Here is a 20,868-nt window from a genome sequence, read left to right as displayed (position 1 = left end):
AACAAAGCGGGCATTGGAGAGCTCTAGAGATCAACCTTGTAAGCTTCTGAATTGCTCAGATCTGACATTTAGACTGAGGCTTTGTTTCAACTGCTAATATACAAAATTAATATTCCAGATTCAACTTTAAACCATTTTTGTTATTACAGATTATCTAAACTAGATTTTGAGATCAACATTCAGCAAATACTCACAAATGGTTTCATTTTTCATTGGGAATTTTGGGAAGTTTCAGGTTATTCATCCCAGTCATCATGCATACAATTAATTTCTCCTGCTAAATCTATTGGCTCCTCCTACCCTGAAAATGATCTAAAACATTATATTTGACAATTTAACTTTCCTAAACATATAGTTTGAGTTTAGTAGACTATGCCAAAATATCTCACACTTCTGAGTGAACCTTTAAGTTTAAGCATCTGAATTAATTATCTACATATAAAGACATTCTAATAGGGAAAAATAATTTATTACCTTCACTAGAAATTTCCTTCCAAGGATTTGGTGGATACATAAATGCTGCATTTTGAATCTGATCATTTATATCCTCGTCTTCATTAAACGGGAATGTACCACTAAGGCTCACATAGACAATAACTCCTACTGACCACATGTCTAGAGAGCGGTTGTAACCTTTACTCCTGAGCACTTCAGGGGCAAGATAAGCAGGTGTCCCCACCACAGAGCGCCTGAAAGATTTTTCACCAATGATACGTGCAAAGCCAAAATCGCACAGCTTCACCTGCAAAAGAAATAGATTTCAAACTGAGAAATCGTTGCTTGATCTCCAAAGCATGCTACTGCCCAAGACCAGAGCGGTACTTGGTACCATTTCTGCCACCATTTAAATACCACGTGCACTAAACCTCAGACAAAACATTGCATAAGCCAGTCAGTTAAGGTTTTAGGTTGCTGGTTTTGCGGGCTGTGGATCAACCACGCTTCAGACTGAGACCTGAACAGGCCTTGCACAGACGCAGGTCGGAGGCAGTCTGCGTAGTACCTGGCCGCAAGCGCGCAAATAAGACAAAAAAACTGATTTCAAAGTCAGCTCATTTTCAGAGGCAGACCCGCACCCTCACAAGGCACAGAACCAAAACGTAAAAAGCACATGAATCCCAGGCAGGTCACGTTCCTCTTAATCATATTCCTGAAGCTGGAGGCTTCAGCTACAAAGAAATCAAATAGTAAGCTTTCACTAGAACTCAGACTCAGCCAGCTCTGGGCAGAACAGTCCAGTAACCATCCAGGTAAAACGCATCAGCAGCTGGTGCCTGCACTGATGCTCAAATCATCATGGTTCTGGGATGGTTCCTTAACCTGAACATAGCAGACACTTGTACAGAAAAAAGGATCCAGATGAAGTCCAGCACTAACCCCAGGTTCATAAGCCCTCCTCAAGGTGTAAGCAAGAGCAGTGCACTAAAGGTACACAAGTGACTCTCCAAAAGTCCACTCCACTTTGTATCAATGTCTCGGGACTAGAAGCAATTCTCCGATGGTGCCTAACAGATTTAATTTCCATGTATCCTCCACAAAATCCGTACTATCCAAGGTATCTAAGATAACAGCTGACTAAGTTAAGTCTACAATACATAAATACTAGTATCACTGAACAGCACTTGTCTGACAGAAATGAGCTATTTAGTTCATATTACAATGTCAGATCACATACACTGATAACAGAGATCCGTGACTAAGGCCAGTGACACACAAGCCAGTCCCTGTCCTCAGCAGCTTATGAACAGGACAGACAGGGTGAGGACAAAGAGATGCACAACATGGAAAAAATTGTTTCCTAGGGTCAAACAGCACTGGAACAGAAAGGACTGGTCTTGAAGTCTCTAGTCCTGTGCCTTTTCCACTGGACTATCCTCACTGTCCTGTATCAAAAATAGCATGGTCAGCAGGACAAGGGAAGTGATCCTTCCCCTGTACTCTGCATTGGGGAGGCCACACCTGGAGTACTGTGTTCAGTTCTGGGCCCCTCAGTTCAGGAAAGACATTGAAGTGCTGGAGCGGGTCCAGAGAAGAGCAACACGACTGGTGAAAGGACTTGAGCACAAGACCTATGGGGAGAGGCTGAGGGAGCTGGGCTTGTTTAGTCTGGAGAAGAGGAGGCTTAGAGGTGACCTCATCACTCTCTATAACTACCTGAAGGGAAGTTATAGCCAGGTGGGGATTGGTCTCTTCTCCCAGGCAGTCAGCAATAGGACAAGGGGGCATGGGCTTAAATTCTGCCAGGGGAAATTTAGGCTGGGTATTAGAAAGAAATTCTTTACAGAGAGAGTGGTCAGGCATTGGAACGGCCTGCCCAGGGAGGTGGTGGACTCGCCATCCCTGGAGGTTTTTAAACTGAGATTGGACATGGCACTTAGTGCCATGATCTAGTAAACAGACTAGAGTTGGACCAAGGGTTGGACTCGATCTCTGAGGTCTTTTCCAACCCAGTCGATTCTGTGATTCTGTAATCCAGAATACCAATTTCCACTCACTTTTCACAAGTGTAAAAAATAGATGAAGTCTACACAGCCTTTTGCTAAGTGCTGCAGTAGTTGTATTTCTCAAGCTCCTTGGAAGAAAGAATGCTGGTGCACAGCATTGTTGAGACATGATCCATGTCTGAGGGGAACGACACTGAAACAGACCATTGAGCACGGAACTAGGCTAAGAGTTGGAAAGAAAAAAAAGCAAACACACACAAAAACAACAAAATGAAAAAACCTGTAACACACGTGGTTCAAGCAATTCTAGAATATGTCAGTTGAACAATCCCACAAGAGGTCACTTTAAGCTGAAATGTCTATATTTCTTTAAAAAAATAATAACGAAAAGTGATGAAAGAAGTATCTTTTAAACTTCACTCACTTGAGGGAATGGCTCTGCTGATGCTAGTAGTACATTTTCTGGTTTTAAATCACAGTGCACAATATTCTTGAAGTGTAAATTCCTCAAAGCAACAAGTATCTACAAAAAGGAAAGAACATTTCTGGAACTATTCAAGTGGAAAAAAAGTGTCAAAAGCCACACACACTAAGCAACACAGTAATTTGTATCAACATAGTCTTCAAGAATTATCCCATATATGCTGTGCAAGTACTAGATTTTTTTAGCCTATCAAGACTTGGAACTAATGGTTTTGATTTTACTTCCACCCGCCAGCTTCCTCTCTGTCTTTTTGAATGCTTACTCTTTTGATGTGAATCTTTGGATACCCATAATATTATGTCTTGGGAAAGAAAGGCAAAAAAAATATAATTAACTTTCAAAATTCTTGCCATGTATATTCAACTTTCATTGGATGTGCAGCCCTCTCTGTTGTCTATTAAATAACAATACAGAAAACCCCCTCTCCAAAATCCACTCTCACACGACTACAAAAGACAAATCTAGCCTTCCCTCTCAAAGAAGAGAGACTCAATGCCAACCTGAGTGACCATGAACTTCGTTATTCGTTCTGGAAGTCGACTTTTCTCACTGGAAAGAATCATCTCTAGCATATCCCCATGCAGTTTCTCCATCACAACAAAGACCCGTTCCGGGGTTTCAAACATACATTCCAGGTTCACAATCCCAGGGTGGTGCAAATTCTAAAATAAAGTAGTATAGGTACATCATTAAAATAGAACTGTATGAAATATCCTGAATTACATGAAAATATTGTACCTCAAATCAAAAAGCAGTTAAGTGGAGAGTTAGAGATGAAAAAACCAGAATGTCTGAGGCAAGAAAGTAGCTTGAAACAAACGTCAACCCATGAAACATGCTGATTATCACTACTAAGACTAATTTGTTTTAACACAAATTATCTACAGTGATTTATTTTACAGTTGAGAACACTCAGTAGCTTGAGTACAGAACACGTAAGAATAACACTCAGACTGAGGAGCCAGCAGTGGAAGACAGCCAAAAATAGAGTCTCCTGCTAACCTGCAGGAGACAGCACACAGCCAAAGTAGCTGTCTTCAGTGGATCCCCTATAGGGGGTAAATGCCACTTCCAAGTTATCAGTTCTACCAAATACTCCGGAATTCCCGTTCTTCTAAGATTCACTCTTACAAAAAGATTCAGAAGTCGCACACATAGATTTATTAACCAATTCAGAGTATTTACACACACAACAAAATCTTATTAATGGCTTGAGACAAACTTCAATGTGATCAAAAAATACTTTTGTACCTGGAGAATGGCTACTTCATTACGAAGCTGACTTTCCTGTTTAGTTGGAAACCTCATCTTGTCAATGACTTTGATAGCCACATCTCTTCCAGTCTTCCTGTGTTTTCCTAAACAGAAAGTCAATGTCAGACATCACGAGGCAGAAGCAATTCATAGCTATAAAACTTTACAGCAGACATTCATTTTTGGTGAAACAAGTATATTTTGTACAAAGGTAAAATATTAGTATATTTAATTGCAACTGGTATATGAGTAACAAGAAGTGATGGGCCTCAACAGCAGGGTTGTAGATAAATTTAAACCGGTTACTACCCTGCTGTCAGGTATCCACATTGAAACTGGATGTATTAGGCGAAGTTTTTGTTTGTGCAAGGGACTTGCACATTAGCAAGTAATACCTACTCCCACAGAATATTGCCTCTCCTGCAAAAAACAAACACACTATTCAAGACAAATATGAAGAAAGATCTACAAATCTTCTCCAGTGGTTTCATTCTCTTATGGGTTCCACACAGACGGGAAATTATACCTAATAATCAGGAATGTGTGGGTAGTTATGTGCCACAAAGAATACCATGCTAACACCCAGGAAGCAGTCTGTTGTGATCAAAAAGCTTCAAAAGGTTGTGGTAAGAAGCAAAACGTGCTGACAGCACCAAATATTACTCCTTGCTGCAACCTGCATCAGCTAAATGAGAAGCATTCTGCAATACACAGTGAGGATGTTTCAGGGGCTCAGAGAGCAGCTGCAAATGCTTACCCAGCTTCTCCACAACTGCTAAACCAAGTTCTATCACAATCACAGGGCTTGGGAATGGCTCCCACAGCTGCTGCCCCCGCCTCAAACAGCACCATGCGTGAAGGGCCAAATCCAAGCTCATCTCCACCGGCCCAAGTCAGGCTGCTTGGGGAGACATCACTCAAGGTCCAAAAGGGCTTACAGGGTTATCAAAAAGAACTAACAATTGGAGAGTAAAAAACAGATTTTTTTAAAGATTTAATTAGTCCTAAGAAAAGCTGACACTGTACACTGGACTGTCACAGACAACAGCATAAAGCCAGAAGTCTTGAAAGAGAGAGGCCCTTGGAGTTTTGTAATTTTGTCTGTAACAAATCAGCCATTTTTACACCCAGCCCACCCCCCAAAAAACAACAACAACAACAACAAAAAATTAAAAAAAAAAAAAAAATCACAGCACCCAGCTATTATTAAAAACAAAACAAAAACAAAAAAAAAAACTGATTCAGGGTATGTGATTCTGGCTCCACTAGACATCAAATTATATTGAAAAGCAGCAGAAATACCATCAATTCCAAACTAGATGCAAAACTCAGAATACAAATACTAGGCTGCAGAATAATGTAAAGCAAAACCACCAAACTAGCAAAGCACTTAACTACAGAAGCTAGGCTAGAGCTAACATTGAACACAAAGAAAGATTAACAGAAAAGCAGCTAGAAAATTCCTTTTCCTAAGTAAAAGGCAACCAACCAGGTTTCAGGGCAAGTTTTACATCAGTAAGAAACTGTCAGGAATTTTTTTTTTCTGTCTCCATTTTTCAGACCCTTCAAAACTAACCAAAACATGCAGAGGGAAACTGTTCTTGCTGAAAGAAACAAGAGTAGCATATCAATATCCTATAACTACTTGATCTACAATTTGTAAATGTTTGTCCAGAATAGTGGGGATAAAAAAAACCAAAAACACAACCACAATGCGAGCAACTTAATTTTACCTTTATTTGTTTAAAGAAAAGGTTTTGTAATAATTACTTCAGTAAGCCTACAAAGAAGCCAATATTAGAAGTTACCAGATCTAGTCTCCCCAAACACCAGCAACAATTAAGCAGCGTGCAGAGCCAACAAATGAAATTTTCTTTTCTTGCTCTTTCAGCTTGTGATTTTATCTTAAGAAACTGAGTACACTTACTCTAGATATTTTAAGGCATCATTAAGCAAAAAGATTTAATATAATAAAAGCCTTTATAAGTATTTATTATGTGAATAAGCATTTATAATCATTGAATCATGAAAAATACCAAGCTGAGATTTATTTAAAAGGCAATTTAGGAGAGTATATATAGAAATAAAACCAAAACATTGAACTAATCTCTCTGCACTTGTGCATGTGCTACTCAAAGAGAGGGACTATACTTTGATTTACACTATGCTTTAAGAAATATAGAGGAAAAAAAATAGACCTCTCACAAGAATGATGTAAAACTAGACCATCAAATGGCATAATGAAGTACTGAAATACGCAGTTGGCGCACAGAAAAATAATAGCCACAATACCTCCTGACTAGAAAGACAACACAACAGAAGCAGAAAGGTTACCACTTTTCAATCATTAGTTATCACTTTTTCTTTCTTTCCAGATTTATGGTCTGTGGTTCTCTCAACACTTGAGATATAACATATGGGATTTAATAATTAAAAAAAAAAAAAAAAGAGAGAGAGAAACAGACTTCACATGATGCATTTCTAGTATTTCTTCTTTTTGTGATTACATACTATGAACAAGTTACATGTTGCAATAGAAGTTTTTAAAAACTAAAAGTGATAAGTCTACATCTGGAACCTATTAACAAAAAAGAGACCTCTTGACAAAGAATTCCTCCCTGTACTTTTTCCTGCCGACAAAAATTTGTAGTGCCACTGTTTGCATAAAAACGTCAATAATATATTTGCATAAATACTGTCAAAGCATAAAGTAAAAGATGTGTTTTTCTAATTGCTTTTGGCCACATCTCTCAAATATAATTGAAAACAGGTATAACTGGCAGCCTCCTTAAAGACATGACTTCTATTACTGTGTAATACAGACAACAGTGTTAGAATTTGCAATTTAAAAAAACCCATTAACCAAGGCCAAATTGAGCCTACAGATTGCTTTGTATTTGACTGTGGTCAAAATTCAATGCATATTCTAAACTGATCTTGATGCCAATGCAAAACTCTAAATGCAAAAAATGAACTGTAAGAAATACTGTACATAAAACATCAGAGAGACAAAATCTAAACAAAACTTTTAACACTATAACATCATAAATTTCACCTAGGCATTCTAGATTCAGCTAAGCAAATACAAAAAGGCTAATTATATCAAGTAGACAGACATTCTACCTTAATAAATGCATAATGGAATCTAATGTAATTTACCTCCATATACAATACCAAACTGTCCAGAACCCAGCACTTCATCAGCAAATATTTGGTATACAGAGCTGATATCCTAATGCATGAAAAAAAACAAATCATAAATATCAGAAGTAATCAAAATGTTCATGAGCACATCAGTTAGTCCTAGCTAAGCTGTATTTACATGTGACATTAATCAAACTCTGTAAAGGGTGCCATCATTACCCTGAACAGCGTGGAAAAACAAAAACTTTTCCAGAAAAGGATCCACTGAGCTGCACTGTCAGCAGGGACACACATTCACACAAACTAACAGCTGCATCAGGTAAGCAGGACACAGACTTCTTCAGCTACAGTACCCTGCTGCTGCTTTCTCATCCAGATACTGCTACTACCCATCACTTTGTAATACCCAGCTAAACAAACACCATTATTATACAATGCATATGACTCACCACATTCTCCTGGACCTGGCAATTTGAAACAGAGATGCTTAGAGATAACTCTTCTGCAATAAATAAGATATAACTGAGTAAGTAAATAAGAAGGGCAGGCTCTTTCCAGTAAAAAGAGGAAAACAAAACAAAACAAAACACCTTTACTGACTTCTAACTCAGTCATGGTGAAACAATTTTTATTGATGTTCTGTTGTTCTGCAGAAACATCATACCCTGGAACTCAAATTTCACAGACTGATTAGATAAACAACCCTGGGAGTTTTGGTGGGATTATTTGTTTATTTTTGTCATATTGCTGATTACAAAAATAGTAGAACAATACGAGCATGTATACATTAGAGAGCTGGAGAACCACAAGCAATAGTAATGTGATAACTGTATCAGAGTTCATTAAACTACTAAACTACTAAGAACTTCTGGTAGAAAAACACAGGGAAGAGGACCAGGCAGATCCCTTATAGCCAAATGAATGTGGTTACTAATTATCTGTGGCAACAAGATATACAGAACTAATGCATGAGAAAAGGAAACAAATTAAGCAAAGCAAGTAACAGAAGACCTGATAATTTAAAAAGCAATAAAACTCATAATATAACCAATATTTGTTTCATGGACAAACTATAGAAGCATATTGATCTTTGGAATATAAGAGCATGTCTAGAAAGTGCAATTTGCAAGTAAAAGCACAAGATAAAGATATAGACTATTTCAGCCTGCAGCAGATGCTGACAGAGAGTTTTCATTACAGGAATAACATTACAAGAGAGATGTCAAGGAAGGCAGAAAACAAAAGTAGAACAAATTCACCAAGAAAGCAGATGGAAGGTATACTACAGATTTACTAGCACTTCGAAAAGAGCCTTTATCACCCTAATAAGAGCCTTGAACTTTAGAAACAACTTCAGAGAACAAAGAAAATGTCTGTATCTGATTTTTGCCACCTGTACTTCATCTCAAAGAAGGAATTTACAGACTTAAGAGAGCAACAAATACTAGTTCTCAATGACACTATGAATACTGCATCTGAAATGAACTGGAATCACAGCCTTGCATATGTCTACTGATTATTGACTATAGTCAAGTCTGTATTGGAATAACAGTAAAAAAGACAAGGAAAAACAAGAAAGAAGGCAGACAAAAATTTACTAAGGTCAACAAGAACTGAAGCAAGGATGAAACAAGGTAACTAGAAAACATAGATACAGTTTTTGAAACACACTGAACCCTTCTCTGCAGGTAACTACAGAATACAAAATATCTGGTAAGTAGAGACTGAGTTACTCTTTACACATAAATCCGTTTTTCTAGTGTCTGAAATGTGAAAGAACAAGGACTGAAAAAATTGTCACTTCTGCAGTAATGTCAGGATTCCATATGTACTCTATACCAGCTAACAGTTTACTAAACTTTTTTCTCATTTCAGGTCAGAAATATCCCATCCCAGCCTGCAGGTGCAAGCTCAGGAAGGTCTCCTTCCCATGGGTCAGACTCAGAGAGCATCCTCATTTCTAGCAAGTACGTGGTATAATTGACAAGCTAGTGTCTTGGGGACATTTTGACACTACAAACTCCCTGCTGCTGCAAGTTTGCCAAGCATTAGCAATGCCTCTCTCCTCTTCTGGTCTTCTCATTTAAAATAATATATTTGAGCTTTTTTTTTTTTTAACTAAAACTTTTATTTTCTTAAAGGTTCTTGGGTTACATTTCATGGCTCACAGTATGCAGGACGAGGAGGGAGGAATGGACATCTTGTGGGCTTTTCAGAGTTTAAAAAACAACCTGATGAGTTGTCTAAGAATATGGGAAAGCCATTCCACAACATATACTCCTACAATCCTAAACATGCTAAAATTCTTCCTCTCTGTATCTACCTCTACAGCTCTATTCTCTACCACTGTCAAGTTTTGCTATAAAAATTATTATTTCTATGTGCAAAAATACTGATTCTGGAAAAAGCAACTGTCTTTTCAAGTCTCTCAGCAAGAGTAAGCCTTCGGTTCTAGAAAACAAAGAGACTTTGTATATGTACATTTGGAACTAAGAATTTCTCATCGAAAGTCACATTTTACCTACATATAAGGTCAGTTACGAGGTACCGTCTTACAGGAATGTTTCTCCACTGTAATTAAACACAGATACCGGTACTGGTATTTCATAGCTTACCATTTCAGACCATGGTTGTATTTTCAGAAAGTGTCTTTACCACAGACTAGCATTTACATGTCCTTAACTGTTGCTGATGCAGAATAACCAGATACCAGAGAAAAGGAAACTAATCTCAGAATCTCCTGCAAAAGAAAATTTTACTAAAAAGATTAAGGAGTAGCTGGAAGATGAAAAGAAACTAAAGAATGAAAGCATAAATCTCAGTACAGAATGTGAATTAATGTCATTGCAAGGAACAAGGAGATATCTGAAGAGAAAGAAGAAAACATGTAGTTTAGGGGAGCCTTGATAAAGAATATGATCCTATGCCAGAGAAAGAAAGGGAGGACAGGTGCACAGAAGGAAGAATAATGTACTTTTTATTACTACGCTCAGCAAAAGTTCTTGCCATCACTTTCAGTATTTACATTGCAACACTAACTCCTTCTCCTTAGCTACTGACATCTCACAGATTTAATAAAATGCATAGGGAATAACATCAAAGAGTATCCAAATTTAGTTATTTCAGATTATATGTGTATATATATATATTATATGTATATTATATGTGTGTATATATATATATATTAAAGTATGTTAGTAAATCTAAACTATTATCTGTTTTTTCGTCCAGTAACTATGTGTAAGTTCTTAATGCTCCTAGAATAAAGCTCTGCAATATGCATTCAAATTATAAATCTGATTCTTAACTACTACTTCCTACTACAATGGATTCAAGGATTTGCCCACCCTCCACATACCTAAGTGTTACTTTTTAGAGACTTGGGTAAAATTAGGGATGTGAATCAGCAGAAAATAAGACAGACAATACTTCACTCTAAATAAGCACTTTTCTGGAAGGAATCTCGACCATTACCAGCTTCAGAATACGGGTAATAGGGCCTTGTCTGCCTGCTTACTGTGATCTTTTCCTTGTCCTGCAGCAGTGCAAACGCTAGCTTGAGGAGTGACTGGCATCAAAGCCTGACGAATGGCTTTCTCCCAGCCCTGAGCTACATCAAGTCCAACTCCGGTGGCAGCAAGAACAGGACTCTGATGACTGCTGCCATTGTTTTCGCCAACAAAGTACACCATCGTGTCAGTGATGATCTCAAAACAGTGTGGGTTGCTGCCCTGCACCACGTTTGAAAAATCTCGAGGCTGAGTCACCTGGAGAATTTCTGAAAGTGGAATCTCCTGAAGAAAAATATTAAAGATTAAAAAATTAAAATGCACATAATATTTTAATATATTGATACTCAAAACTTAAACTGTTTGCAAAGAAATCAAAGTAAATATAGCAAAATACCAAAACTAAAATATCAAGCTTCACAACTAAGGACAAACTGTGCATGACCAGTGTTCACCCACAGTTTTCTGAATTCCTCTACACGAGCCTAGAGAGTTCCAGCCCAACCACAGTTCTCCCTCTATAACCACTGTTTTCTACCCAGGCAAACCACACTTATATTCAGCATGACACATGCCCCCACTGCGTAGAAATGATGCACAACTATAGGATGACTTTTTCCCAAATTTATACAGCTTAGCTAGAGAAGAGCATGACAGGGAAAAAAGTGAAACAAGACAACATTAGGAAGACATGGTTATATCAGCTAGCCATTAAGCACTGCTTCATGTGTGTGAATCACTTTGGATAAAGATGCTCTTTCATACAGATATTAAGAATTTCTACTGACTCCTCTACCTTGTCAGTTTAAGATCATGGTACAAGCAGTACTAGAGAGCAGATCTGAAAGAAGAAATGGTTTCAAGTTCACAGTAGCTGGAGGAGGGGCACTCCACACACAGGGGAAGGTGCACATGTGCACATCACTTGCAAAAGTAGTGAACAAGCAGGTGAACACCAGGCTGGTGTGAGTGGGACAAGAAACAGCAGCTGATTAAGATGAAGTGCAAACAAACATGAAAGCAACAACTATGAATGATTCTAGCAGCAAAGACAATTAACCTGAGATTTAAGCAGTCTAAAAAGGGGTGCAAAGGGGCAAGTCAAAGGATGAAAAGCAGTGACATAACGGAGATACAAGCAAGGAACATATTTTACCAGCTGTGTTTTGAATGCACAGGGCAATACAAGTATCAGAGAGGTCTGAGAAGAGACTGCATTGGTCAAGATAGGGATGGAAAGGATCTGGGCAAGTTTAGCTGGGTGTACAGAGAAAAGGCTTGATCTTAGAGATGTTATAAGGGAAGAAGCTGCAAGATTTCCACTCCCACCTAAAGGTGTAAGACAAGAAAAGGAAAAATACAAGAAAAGGAAAAATCCTGTTCATACATTTGAACACATTTTTTGAATATTCCACCATTTAACACATTACTATACTAACAATACACTAAACTTATTGGTAAGCTTCATTTATATAACACCATGCTGCACAGTAAATTTTCCTCTAAATCTTGCTTGCAACTTTCAGCTGTACAGTTGGAAATAATTTAATTTTTGGAATCTCAAAATAAAATACAAAAGCATGCAAGCTTTCAGTCACTACTTATAGAATGTAAAAATCCTAGCCTTCATTAGACATGTAGCCAAACAAATTCTCTAGTAATTGTGAAGAAAGCTTGATGTGCTAGGTCATTCAAGAGAACAGCACATGCAAAATGTAAAGAGAGACATACTCAAGGGGATTAGAACAGGAGCTGCAAGCAACTTCTCAGAGTTAGTCTTGGTCCTTCGCACTTGTAAGCTTTGGCCAACAATTAAACTAGTCGCAGCTTTGGTTAAAAAAGATGAGGAAATGGAGATAATACTTTTACTGGTCAGATGTAGATTTCAGGTCTATAAAGCACTGAGCAAATCAAGTGCAATGTAATTATTACTCATCATTAATTACCTTGTAATATTTTGTTCCAGATTCATTTTGAAATAGCGTGAGGCATTTGCTGTCCAGTCTCCAGTAATGTCTTTTTCTCTACAAAATGCACAATACAATAATGTAAAGAATAAATCACCAGTATGGCTTTTGTTATCCAATTGTTTAAATGAGAAATGCTTCAAATTACTAAGATCATCAATTAGCATTAATCTACAGTTGCATCTTAGACTAGACACATAAAAAATACATTTTGAGAGTTATTTCCAGAAACCATAAAAAAAAAAAAAAAAATCACTTACCTTACAGTAAGAGCAGTAGCAACAGCAGTTATATTGTACAGGAAAAACACTTCCCTACACAGGTTTCGCTCCAAGTACACGTGTTCACAAAACAGGAATTATTCTAATTTAGTAACAATTGTGGAAGAGTCATGCTTTCTCCCTCTGTGCCCTCACACCAACACTGCAAGTGTTCAAGGACTGAGCAAGCCTAACAACTCCTTAATTCTTTTGTCAACACAGAATACTAGAAGGTCAACAGTACACAGTGGCAATACAGGCAGGTTATGAGATTTAAGTGGACAAAATATGTTGGGAAAAAAAAAAAATCAAGACAGACTAAACAGCCATTTTCTGGAAGTATCCATCAATGAGAAATATCTTCTACACCAAAAAGTAATATATGCTGTTGCACATAACCCTCTTGTAATTTTAAGCAGAGGGACATTCCTCCAAAGAAGCTTTTAGAAAGCTAATATAGCTGTATGGATCTAAATCACTTTGCTTGCTCTATGCTCCCATAGTTAGAAACACATTTTCATTTTTCTGTGACAAAAATCCAAGACTCTTAACTCTGGTCTAGGATGACCAAGTTTGAAACATAACACAGCAGAGCTTACATCACTTAAATCATGGGGAAGCAAAGACTACCTGCAGGAGTTAAGCAAAGAAAGCTAGGTCATGAATGGACATAACTAATGGCAATCCGAGCCAACACTGAATGGAAACTGGGTGAAAGCATAAGGCTGAACCTGTCCTTTGGATATATATCCTCTTTATTACATCATAAATCATGGAAGACTTTGGAGAAGAAGAATTAAGGAACAGGTTAGTAACTCGCTCAGGGATTCAAAATGTGCCCACACCCTATTCTGAAAAAGGACAGTCTTCAAGTGAGGAAAAGAACTTAAGACGACACAGAGACTTGTCCTTATAAAGGGTGAAATATCTTTTCCTCAGGGTCAGCAAGAAGCATACATCTATTACTGTTAAAATGAACTTCTTTGGTTCATTCAGCCTAATAATAAGAATGTCTGACATTGCTGACAGGAGAGCAATCAAGGCAGTAGCCAATGTAATGCCTAATTCGGAAGTCTCCCATTAGGAAGCTTGATGAGATCATGCTTGGCTGAAGGCACCTTCCTTTGTGGCAGAATACTTCATTTGAATGGCCTTTTTCAATAGATGTCATCTAGGTAGCAGCCAGACTGACAGATGAAGAAAAGCATCTAAGCTGAAGTATACAATCTGATCACTGTTCTATTAGGAGGTTCAAAAAAGTCCATGGAAAAATGTACTGCCTATACTGAACGATTAAATCAGAGCTGAGTACCCGGTCTGCCCTGAACACTGCTAGAATTGTTTACTACCTGGCCTTAGTTTTTCCATCGCCAGCTGATGATACTTTTATCTGTTAAGCAGTCTTGGCTGGAATCTCATCTGAAATGTGCTACATACTTATTCTGGTTTGTGATAAATACATCTAGGTTATTAGAAAACTGTACTTTGAATAAATGTTTTTAAGACAGTTTCTGACAGACCACTTGAAGTGGTCTGTTCAGTTTACAATCACAAAAAATAAAAATAGTGACCTGAGCTGACTAGTGTCACCCCTCAGCTTGATTTCAACAGAACTTGAATAACTTTGCTTCTCTAAATTCTTGAAGTCCCCTTCACAATCAGTCTCAACATGACACACAGTGCTTCACAAGATCTGGGAGCTGCTTCATCCTTTTTACTCATCTGCCAGAAGACAAGAGGATTCACTCCCATCAGACAACTCTACAAAACAGAATTATTCTTCCTTATCTTCCCCCTCAACACATAAAAACAAGGAGCTTGCCTAAGAAAGTTCAATTACATCATTATCGGTAGCACTGGAAACAAACAGTGTAGTCTTTTTGGAGGATGCTCACACAACCAAGGATGTCCAGTCAAGCCACAACTCTTTATTCCACTGATATCAAGAGGAATAGTGCGTTGGGGCGGATGGTGTTCAATCATGCTTACTTTTAGACAGAGTGAATTGCTAGAGGAATGAAGAGCACATCAACAGTTTCAAACACCTAGATCACTAGCATAACTGTGTCAACCGTTTCAGTACTTGTAATTTTATAATGATTTCTGCTTTTTCATGTAGTAGAATAAAAACACTGATACAAATATTTAGGTCAACTGCTAAAGAGAAAGAAGACATAACCAAGTAATTCCAAATTATTACCTCAGGAAAGTCAATACCTTAAACATGCAATTCATTTGAGACCATTTTGAGATGTTTCTCCTTCTTAAAAGGGAAATGAACTATTAAAACACCACACAAAGAATTTTCAATAAACTACCGTTTCTACTTTGCACTAGATTTCTTTATAATGAACACCTTGGCTAAATTCTTTCCAGTGATACTGTAAATCAGAATATCTAAATCAGAGGAAAAAATACACTGGTTTGAGAAATAGTTTAAGTTAATGCAGGAAGAAACTAAAGCCACTGACCAGATTGTCTCTGCTAGTGTAGTGGACCATCCATCCTTCCTTCACCATTGTACTGCTCTTCCTCTTTGTGTGCTTGATCGACTGCACAACTCTCATGAGAGGAATATTATTGCTTGTTGAAGGACTGAAAAAAGACAGAACAGTTATTATTTAACAAGTTAGAATATGACAGCACTGCAATTATACTGGTACTACACATTTAGCCCCTAATTTTCAGAAACAGGCACCTTTTCTTCCCATACAAATTTCCTCAATAGACAAAATTCATAAGAAGCAGGAGCTTCCACCAGCTCTCTTGGTGCAAGTACTGCAGTACTTAAATAACTCTACGGAACACAGAAGAAACATATTGGAATGAGGACACCTACAGAAATACTCCTCTCTCAAAACAATTAGCTGAGACTGCTGGTCTTAATCCAACATAAAAATATCATTAACATCAGCATTGCTATATTTTTCTTCTTGTCTGTGTAAGTTGACTATGCTACTTCCTAGTACTGGTGTTACACTAATGAAGGTCCCTATCTAAGCATACTTTCAATTTCTGAAAACATAAACAGGGGTGTGTTAATTCAAATCACAGCTGCACTAGTAAATTTTATTCATGCTCAGGGATATTAACTGTCCTGCAGACAAGGATTTGACAATCTTGAATATTCTGACAGAGTCATTAGTTAAACGTACAGCTTTTAACAGCACTGAAGATGGAGTGAACCACTAAGTTGTCTGCTTAACACCAGAGCTCCTACATGTGGCACCAGCAGAAATGTCTGTAAATACACAAAATCACAAGGTAAACTGAAAACCAAAAAACTAAAGATGGTTTAACACAGCACAGTGACGCTGTAGAATTGGGTGCCACAAGATGTTGTACATGCCAAAAACTTTAATTGCTTCAAATCCAGTTAGAAATAGATGGATGAACCCTAGCTAGAGATGGAACACAAAAAATATGCTATTTCTAACTCAGGAAGTCCTTTAGCTATAAATCACTGAAAGCTGGGAAGGCATCACTGTATGCTCGTCCTCACATATTTGTTATTGAGCCCTGAGCTAAAATGACCTAATACATCTGTTCTTATGTTATTAAGAACGACTTAAGTAAATCAGGGTGACACTATTCAGAATAATATAGAAAGTAAAAAGAAGAAACTTGATTAAAGGAAGTGTGTAACAGTTAGAAAAGGCTTCAGAAAAATCACTTTCAAGATAAATAAAGCAAACTTCTGGCTAAAATGCATATAGACTAGGACATTAATATTAAAATATCTCAAGTAACTCCTTTTAAATCAACACATGCATACAAGTAAGTAAATTAGGCTAAAGCCACAATGACCTTAGTCATGTCTTAGCCATGCTAGGCCACAAATTTTACCCCATTTTGATAATCTGGTTTTATTTCTTTCATAACAGTCATAGCACAGCACTTGTTCCAGTTAGAAGATACTATATTATTCCATTTACATTTCAGACTTTCTTGAGAAAGGATAACATTACAAAGCATTTCCAAGTTAAAAAAAGAAAAACAAAACACAAACAAACAAACAAAACCCCACAAACTTTAAGCAGTAAACTGGGATAATCAGAAATGTTTTGCTCACAATATTGAGGAAAGCACATCCAGAGCAAAGAAATTCACCCTCTGACTTACCTGATGGTTTTGACAGCCTCCTCATCTTTGTCTGCATCAAGGTCAGATGGATCGATAAAGAAGATTTTGTCCTCTGGAGGAGAGGGCTCTTCAGCATCATCTAGGCTTCGACTGCCATCACTGTTCATTTCACTGCTATCGACTTCCATTGGCATGTCTAAGTCCTGGCCTGGGCTAGCAGGTTCTGGAACCAACACAGGATTCAGATATTTTTTTCAAATAAACAATTTTAAAAATCCAAAGAAAACACAAGAATGCCCATAAAATTTTTCTTCATTTCACATTTATGTAAGCAAACATAAAAGTACAATCAGAATATACAAAATCTTCAATTTTTTGCTAAATGATGCAGAATATGCTAATGAACAATACCAATTTGGTTTTGCTAAATGCCAAGGCAAGAGGGATCTAACTAAAACAAGAATCATTTGAAAGAAATGGAGTGAAAAGCTTAAGGTCTAAACCTAAATCTCATTAAGTAATTCTGTTCCACAAGTAATCAGCACAAAGTAACCTTTCAATGGCTAGAGATGACCCAGAGGATTATTCCCATGCGAATGATATTCTCTGTCAACAGATACCCAACTATTCTCACTGCCCTTGTAGCCCATAATAGCAAAAGTAAGACAGAAAAAGGGGGCTGTGGTATCACCAAAAAAGAGAAAGGCAGAACAGATCTTATTTGCATCTGACTCTCTGCTGGAAGAGATTTAAAGTTTCAAAAATCTCCTCTCTGTAACTTGCACTGTGGAAAATTAAGAATTAAGACATACAACTACCTTCACCTCTTTTTTTTTTTTTTTGTCTGAGGAGAGCTCAATTGAAGTGTGAGACAAAGAACAAAAAAATAAACGACTGCTTATATACTCAGAAGAATCGTATAAAACCATAAGCATCACCAGGGTGATGAAAGCAGCTTGCAGCAACACCATGTTGCACACTGTTGCTCATGGCCACCAATCTCAAGACCCAAGCAAGAGCCTTGAAGCTGGAGAAGGCAGGCACAAATGGATGGGATACCTTGTGCAATGGCAACGGGCCCACTGGCTAACTGGGCTGCTGCCCAGGCCTCTGAATCAGGTTGTACAGTTTGGTGTGATCTGCTGCATGCCATCAATTTTATTCCCCTCAGAAATACATATGCCAAGAATCAAGATTTTGGACAACACAGTCACAGAATGGCTGAAGCTGGAGGGGACCTCTGGAGACCATCTGGTCCAACAGTCCCCCATGAGCCCATTTCTCCAGCCTGTCAAAGTCCCTCTGGATGGCAGCACTGTTTTACACTGGTCTAAAACTCATAAGGTTCTAACCTTCCTTCCACATACCATTCCTCACCTTCCCCTTTCAACTTCACAATGTCTATTCAGAAAAGAGCCCTACTTAATTGAGGTTTCAAAAAATTTAGAGTGAGGTTTTTTTGTTTTGTTTTTTTTGGTTTTTTTTCCTTTCTCTTTCACCTCAAACTGCTAGGTCTGGCCACTAAAAATCCTGGATATGAGAAAGTCACAAAAAATGGTACTTGTCTTCAGATATTAACGTTTAAAAATATATAATTCATGGTGAATCACGAGCAGACTGATTACAGCAGATGTTTCATTCTTGTACACTGAAAAGGTTTCTTCATTTTTTATTTCCCTTGAGCAATCTCAAGCAAAGCTTACTGCACTTGTCAAGACTGATTAAGTAAAATTAAAGTCGACAGAGTACAAGTTTTACAGTGAATCTTTTGAATTGTCAGCAATCTCAGGTGAAAAAAATGGGAAGACAAAATAAAAACATGTAAAATATTCAAAGACGAGGGAACCAAAAACTGATGCATCTTAAGCCTCCAAAGATCTGTCAGTACTTGAAAGCATTTTCTCATCTTACCTCCATTGAAAGTCACCTCTCCAAGACAGTCTTTAGGTACTTTAGGTGCACAGCGTTTGTGACAGTTGAATCTGCAATCTAAAACAGAAGATCAATAAGCCCATAATACCAAACCTTACTACTACTCAGACACTAATATTCTACCATTCTCTGCTTCCACCACAAGCTTCAGTTCAGGTTCGTACATTTGCCTGTGACTGAAGACAGCACCAATGAGGAAATTAAGAATCTTGTCCTGATGTCACATGTTGATTTACCTCATTGCTATTTATTATGTCAGCACTTCCCCTTCCAGTACAGTTTTCTACTTCTCTAGCTTTCTCTGTAGCTATTTTTTCCATTATGATGTAATTTTTCCCATCCTCTCATCTGTTCCACACCCTTTTTTCTATTTCCATATTATTTAAATGTCTCATCTCTATCATTTTTCCCCACCTGCTGCCAGAGACTTGCAGCCATCAGAGCCTCTAGAATCGCACACCTATATCACAGAGTAAATCCCAAAGTCCAGTTCCCCTATCAATCAGATAACAGATTTGGCTGAACACAGAGGCTCCATTTCTGCCTGCTGACACAGGGCAGACAGAATAAATAACGTTTTGTACAGATCTGGCCTGGTGTGAGTTGGACTCTATCCTGGATGTGCGCCATTTCTGCATCTGAGCTATCAGATGCAGCCCACTGAACAAAGTCCAGCATACAACACTAATGGTATTAACAGGAATTGTCTTTATTAGCAGGATCGCTCTAATTTTCAACTCTGTATCAACATCACGAATTTCAAAACTCCCTAAGGCCCCCACAACTGTCTCCAAGCTGATAATTTAGCCTCTTTTTGCTATCCAAAGCAAGCTCATTGTGCTTTCCTTTTCAGCCCGGATAAGAGAAAAACCATTAACTCCTTGGTTTTAGTAGCAGAGACACCAAACCCTGGAGTAAAACACAATCCTGTTCACCTTCTGAGTGTCTACAAGGAACCATCCTAGGAGATCAATGAACTGCCCTTCTTGTGGCAGTGTTTTTGGGCCATATTACAGAATATGGTAACTTCACTAGTTCAAAGGGGGATGGAAGAAAGAGAGACATTTGTAATCCTACCAGGCAACTAGAAAGACTAAGAGTGACTTAATCCTAACAAATTAAACTATGTCCAGAAGCATTCTTGGGTCTAGTCTAGTAAACAGTTAGAAACATCCCCTAGCATACTTTTGGCCCACAGCATTAGTACAATCCCAAACAGCTCTCAGGTCCAGTTCATAAATCAGAGCATCCCATGAGATTGTTCCCAACAGGCAGTCTGCAGACAGCCACTCAGGCTGGGATGCTAGGAAAACTTGTTCATGAACATCGGTCATTTTGAATTAAGGTGTTCCAAATCTATGCATGATTAAATCTTATTTTTTCAGAAAAAAAGTACAATGCACAAGCTACTAAGATTAAAATGAGGGCTGCTGTAATCCCCTCCAAAATATACAATTTTCCAAAAATTACTCAGCCCCGTGCCACAGTATACAACCTTCTGGCTATCAAAACGTAAGATGAAATCTGTTTCGAATACAAGACCTGTACTGATATTTGTAACTGCAGCATAAAGTTAAATGGTTACCTTTACATTGCATTCCTTGGCGAAAAAGACCCTTGAGCAGCCGTTTGCAATACTGGCATATGGTGGGACGAGTGTAAGAGTGAACAGCAAAGGTGTGCGGAACCTTCACTCTGCAAAGCACCATCTTCTCCATCCAGATGGGGCGGCCACTCCAGGAGGGAATCCTCTTACTAGGTTCTGGGCAGAGACGCTGGAATAAAGAAGGT

At 38.0% G+C, this 20,868-nt stretch overlaps 1 protein-coding gene across 1 annotated transcript in view; it reads right to left on the bottom strand.

Moving 5' to 3' along the window:
- PRKD3 (protein kinase D3) overlaps positions 1–20,868 on the bottom strand; it is a 44,186-nt gene that overhangs the window by 4,540 nt on the left and 18,778 nt on the right. The window contains exons 6-17 of the mRNA XM_080342629.1: positions 20,663–20,852; positions 19,057–19,134; positions 17,185–17,368; positions 15,534–15,657; positions 12,782–12,859; positions 10,844–11,120; positions 7,776–7,828; positions 7,342–7,414; positions 4,180–4,286; positions 3,429–3,590; positions 2,869–2,967; positions 475–742 (exon numbers count right to left, since the gene is read on the bottom strand). Coding sequence (XP_080198755.1) covers positions 475–742; positions 2,869–2,967; positions 3,429–3,590; positions 4,180–4,286; positions 7,342–7,414; positions 7,776–7,828; positions 10,844–11,120; positions 12,782–12,859; positions 15,534–15,657; positions 17,185–17,368; positions 19,057–19,134; positions 20,663–20,852 — 1,693 coding nt within the window. The remainder of the gene's footprint in view (positions 1–474; positions 743–2,868; positions 2,968–3,428; positions 3,591–4,179; positions 4,287–7,341; positions 7,415–7,775; positions 7,829–10,843; positions 11,121–12,781; positions 12,860–15,533; positions 15,658–17,184; positions 17,369–19,056; positions 19,135–20,662; positions 20,853–20,868) is intronic.

This window comes from Nesoenas mayeri (genome assembly GCF_963082525.1).
Source record: "Nesoenas mayeri genome assembly, chromosome: 3".
Lineage (NCBI taxonomy): Eukaryota > Metazoa > Chordata > Aves > Columbiformes > Columbidae > Nesoenas > Nesoenas mayeri.
Note: the sequence above shows the minus strand (reverse complement) of the source record. Positions and strands in the feature narration are given on the sequence as shown.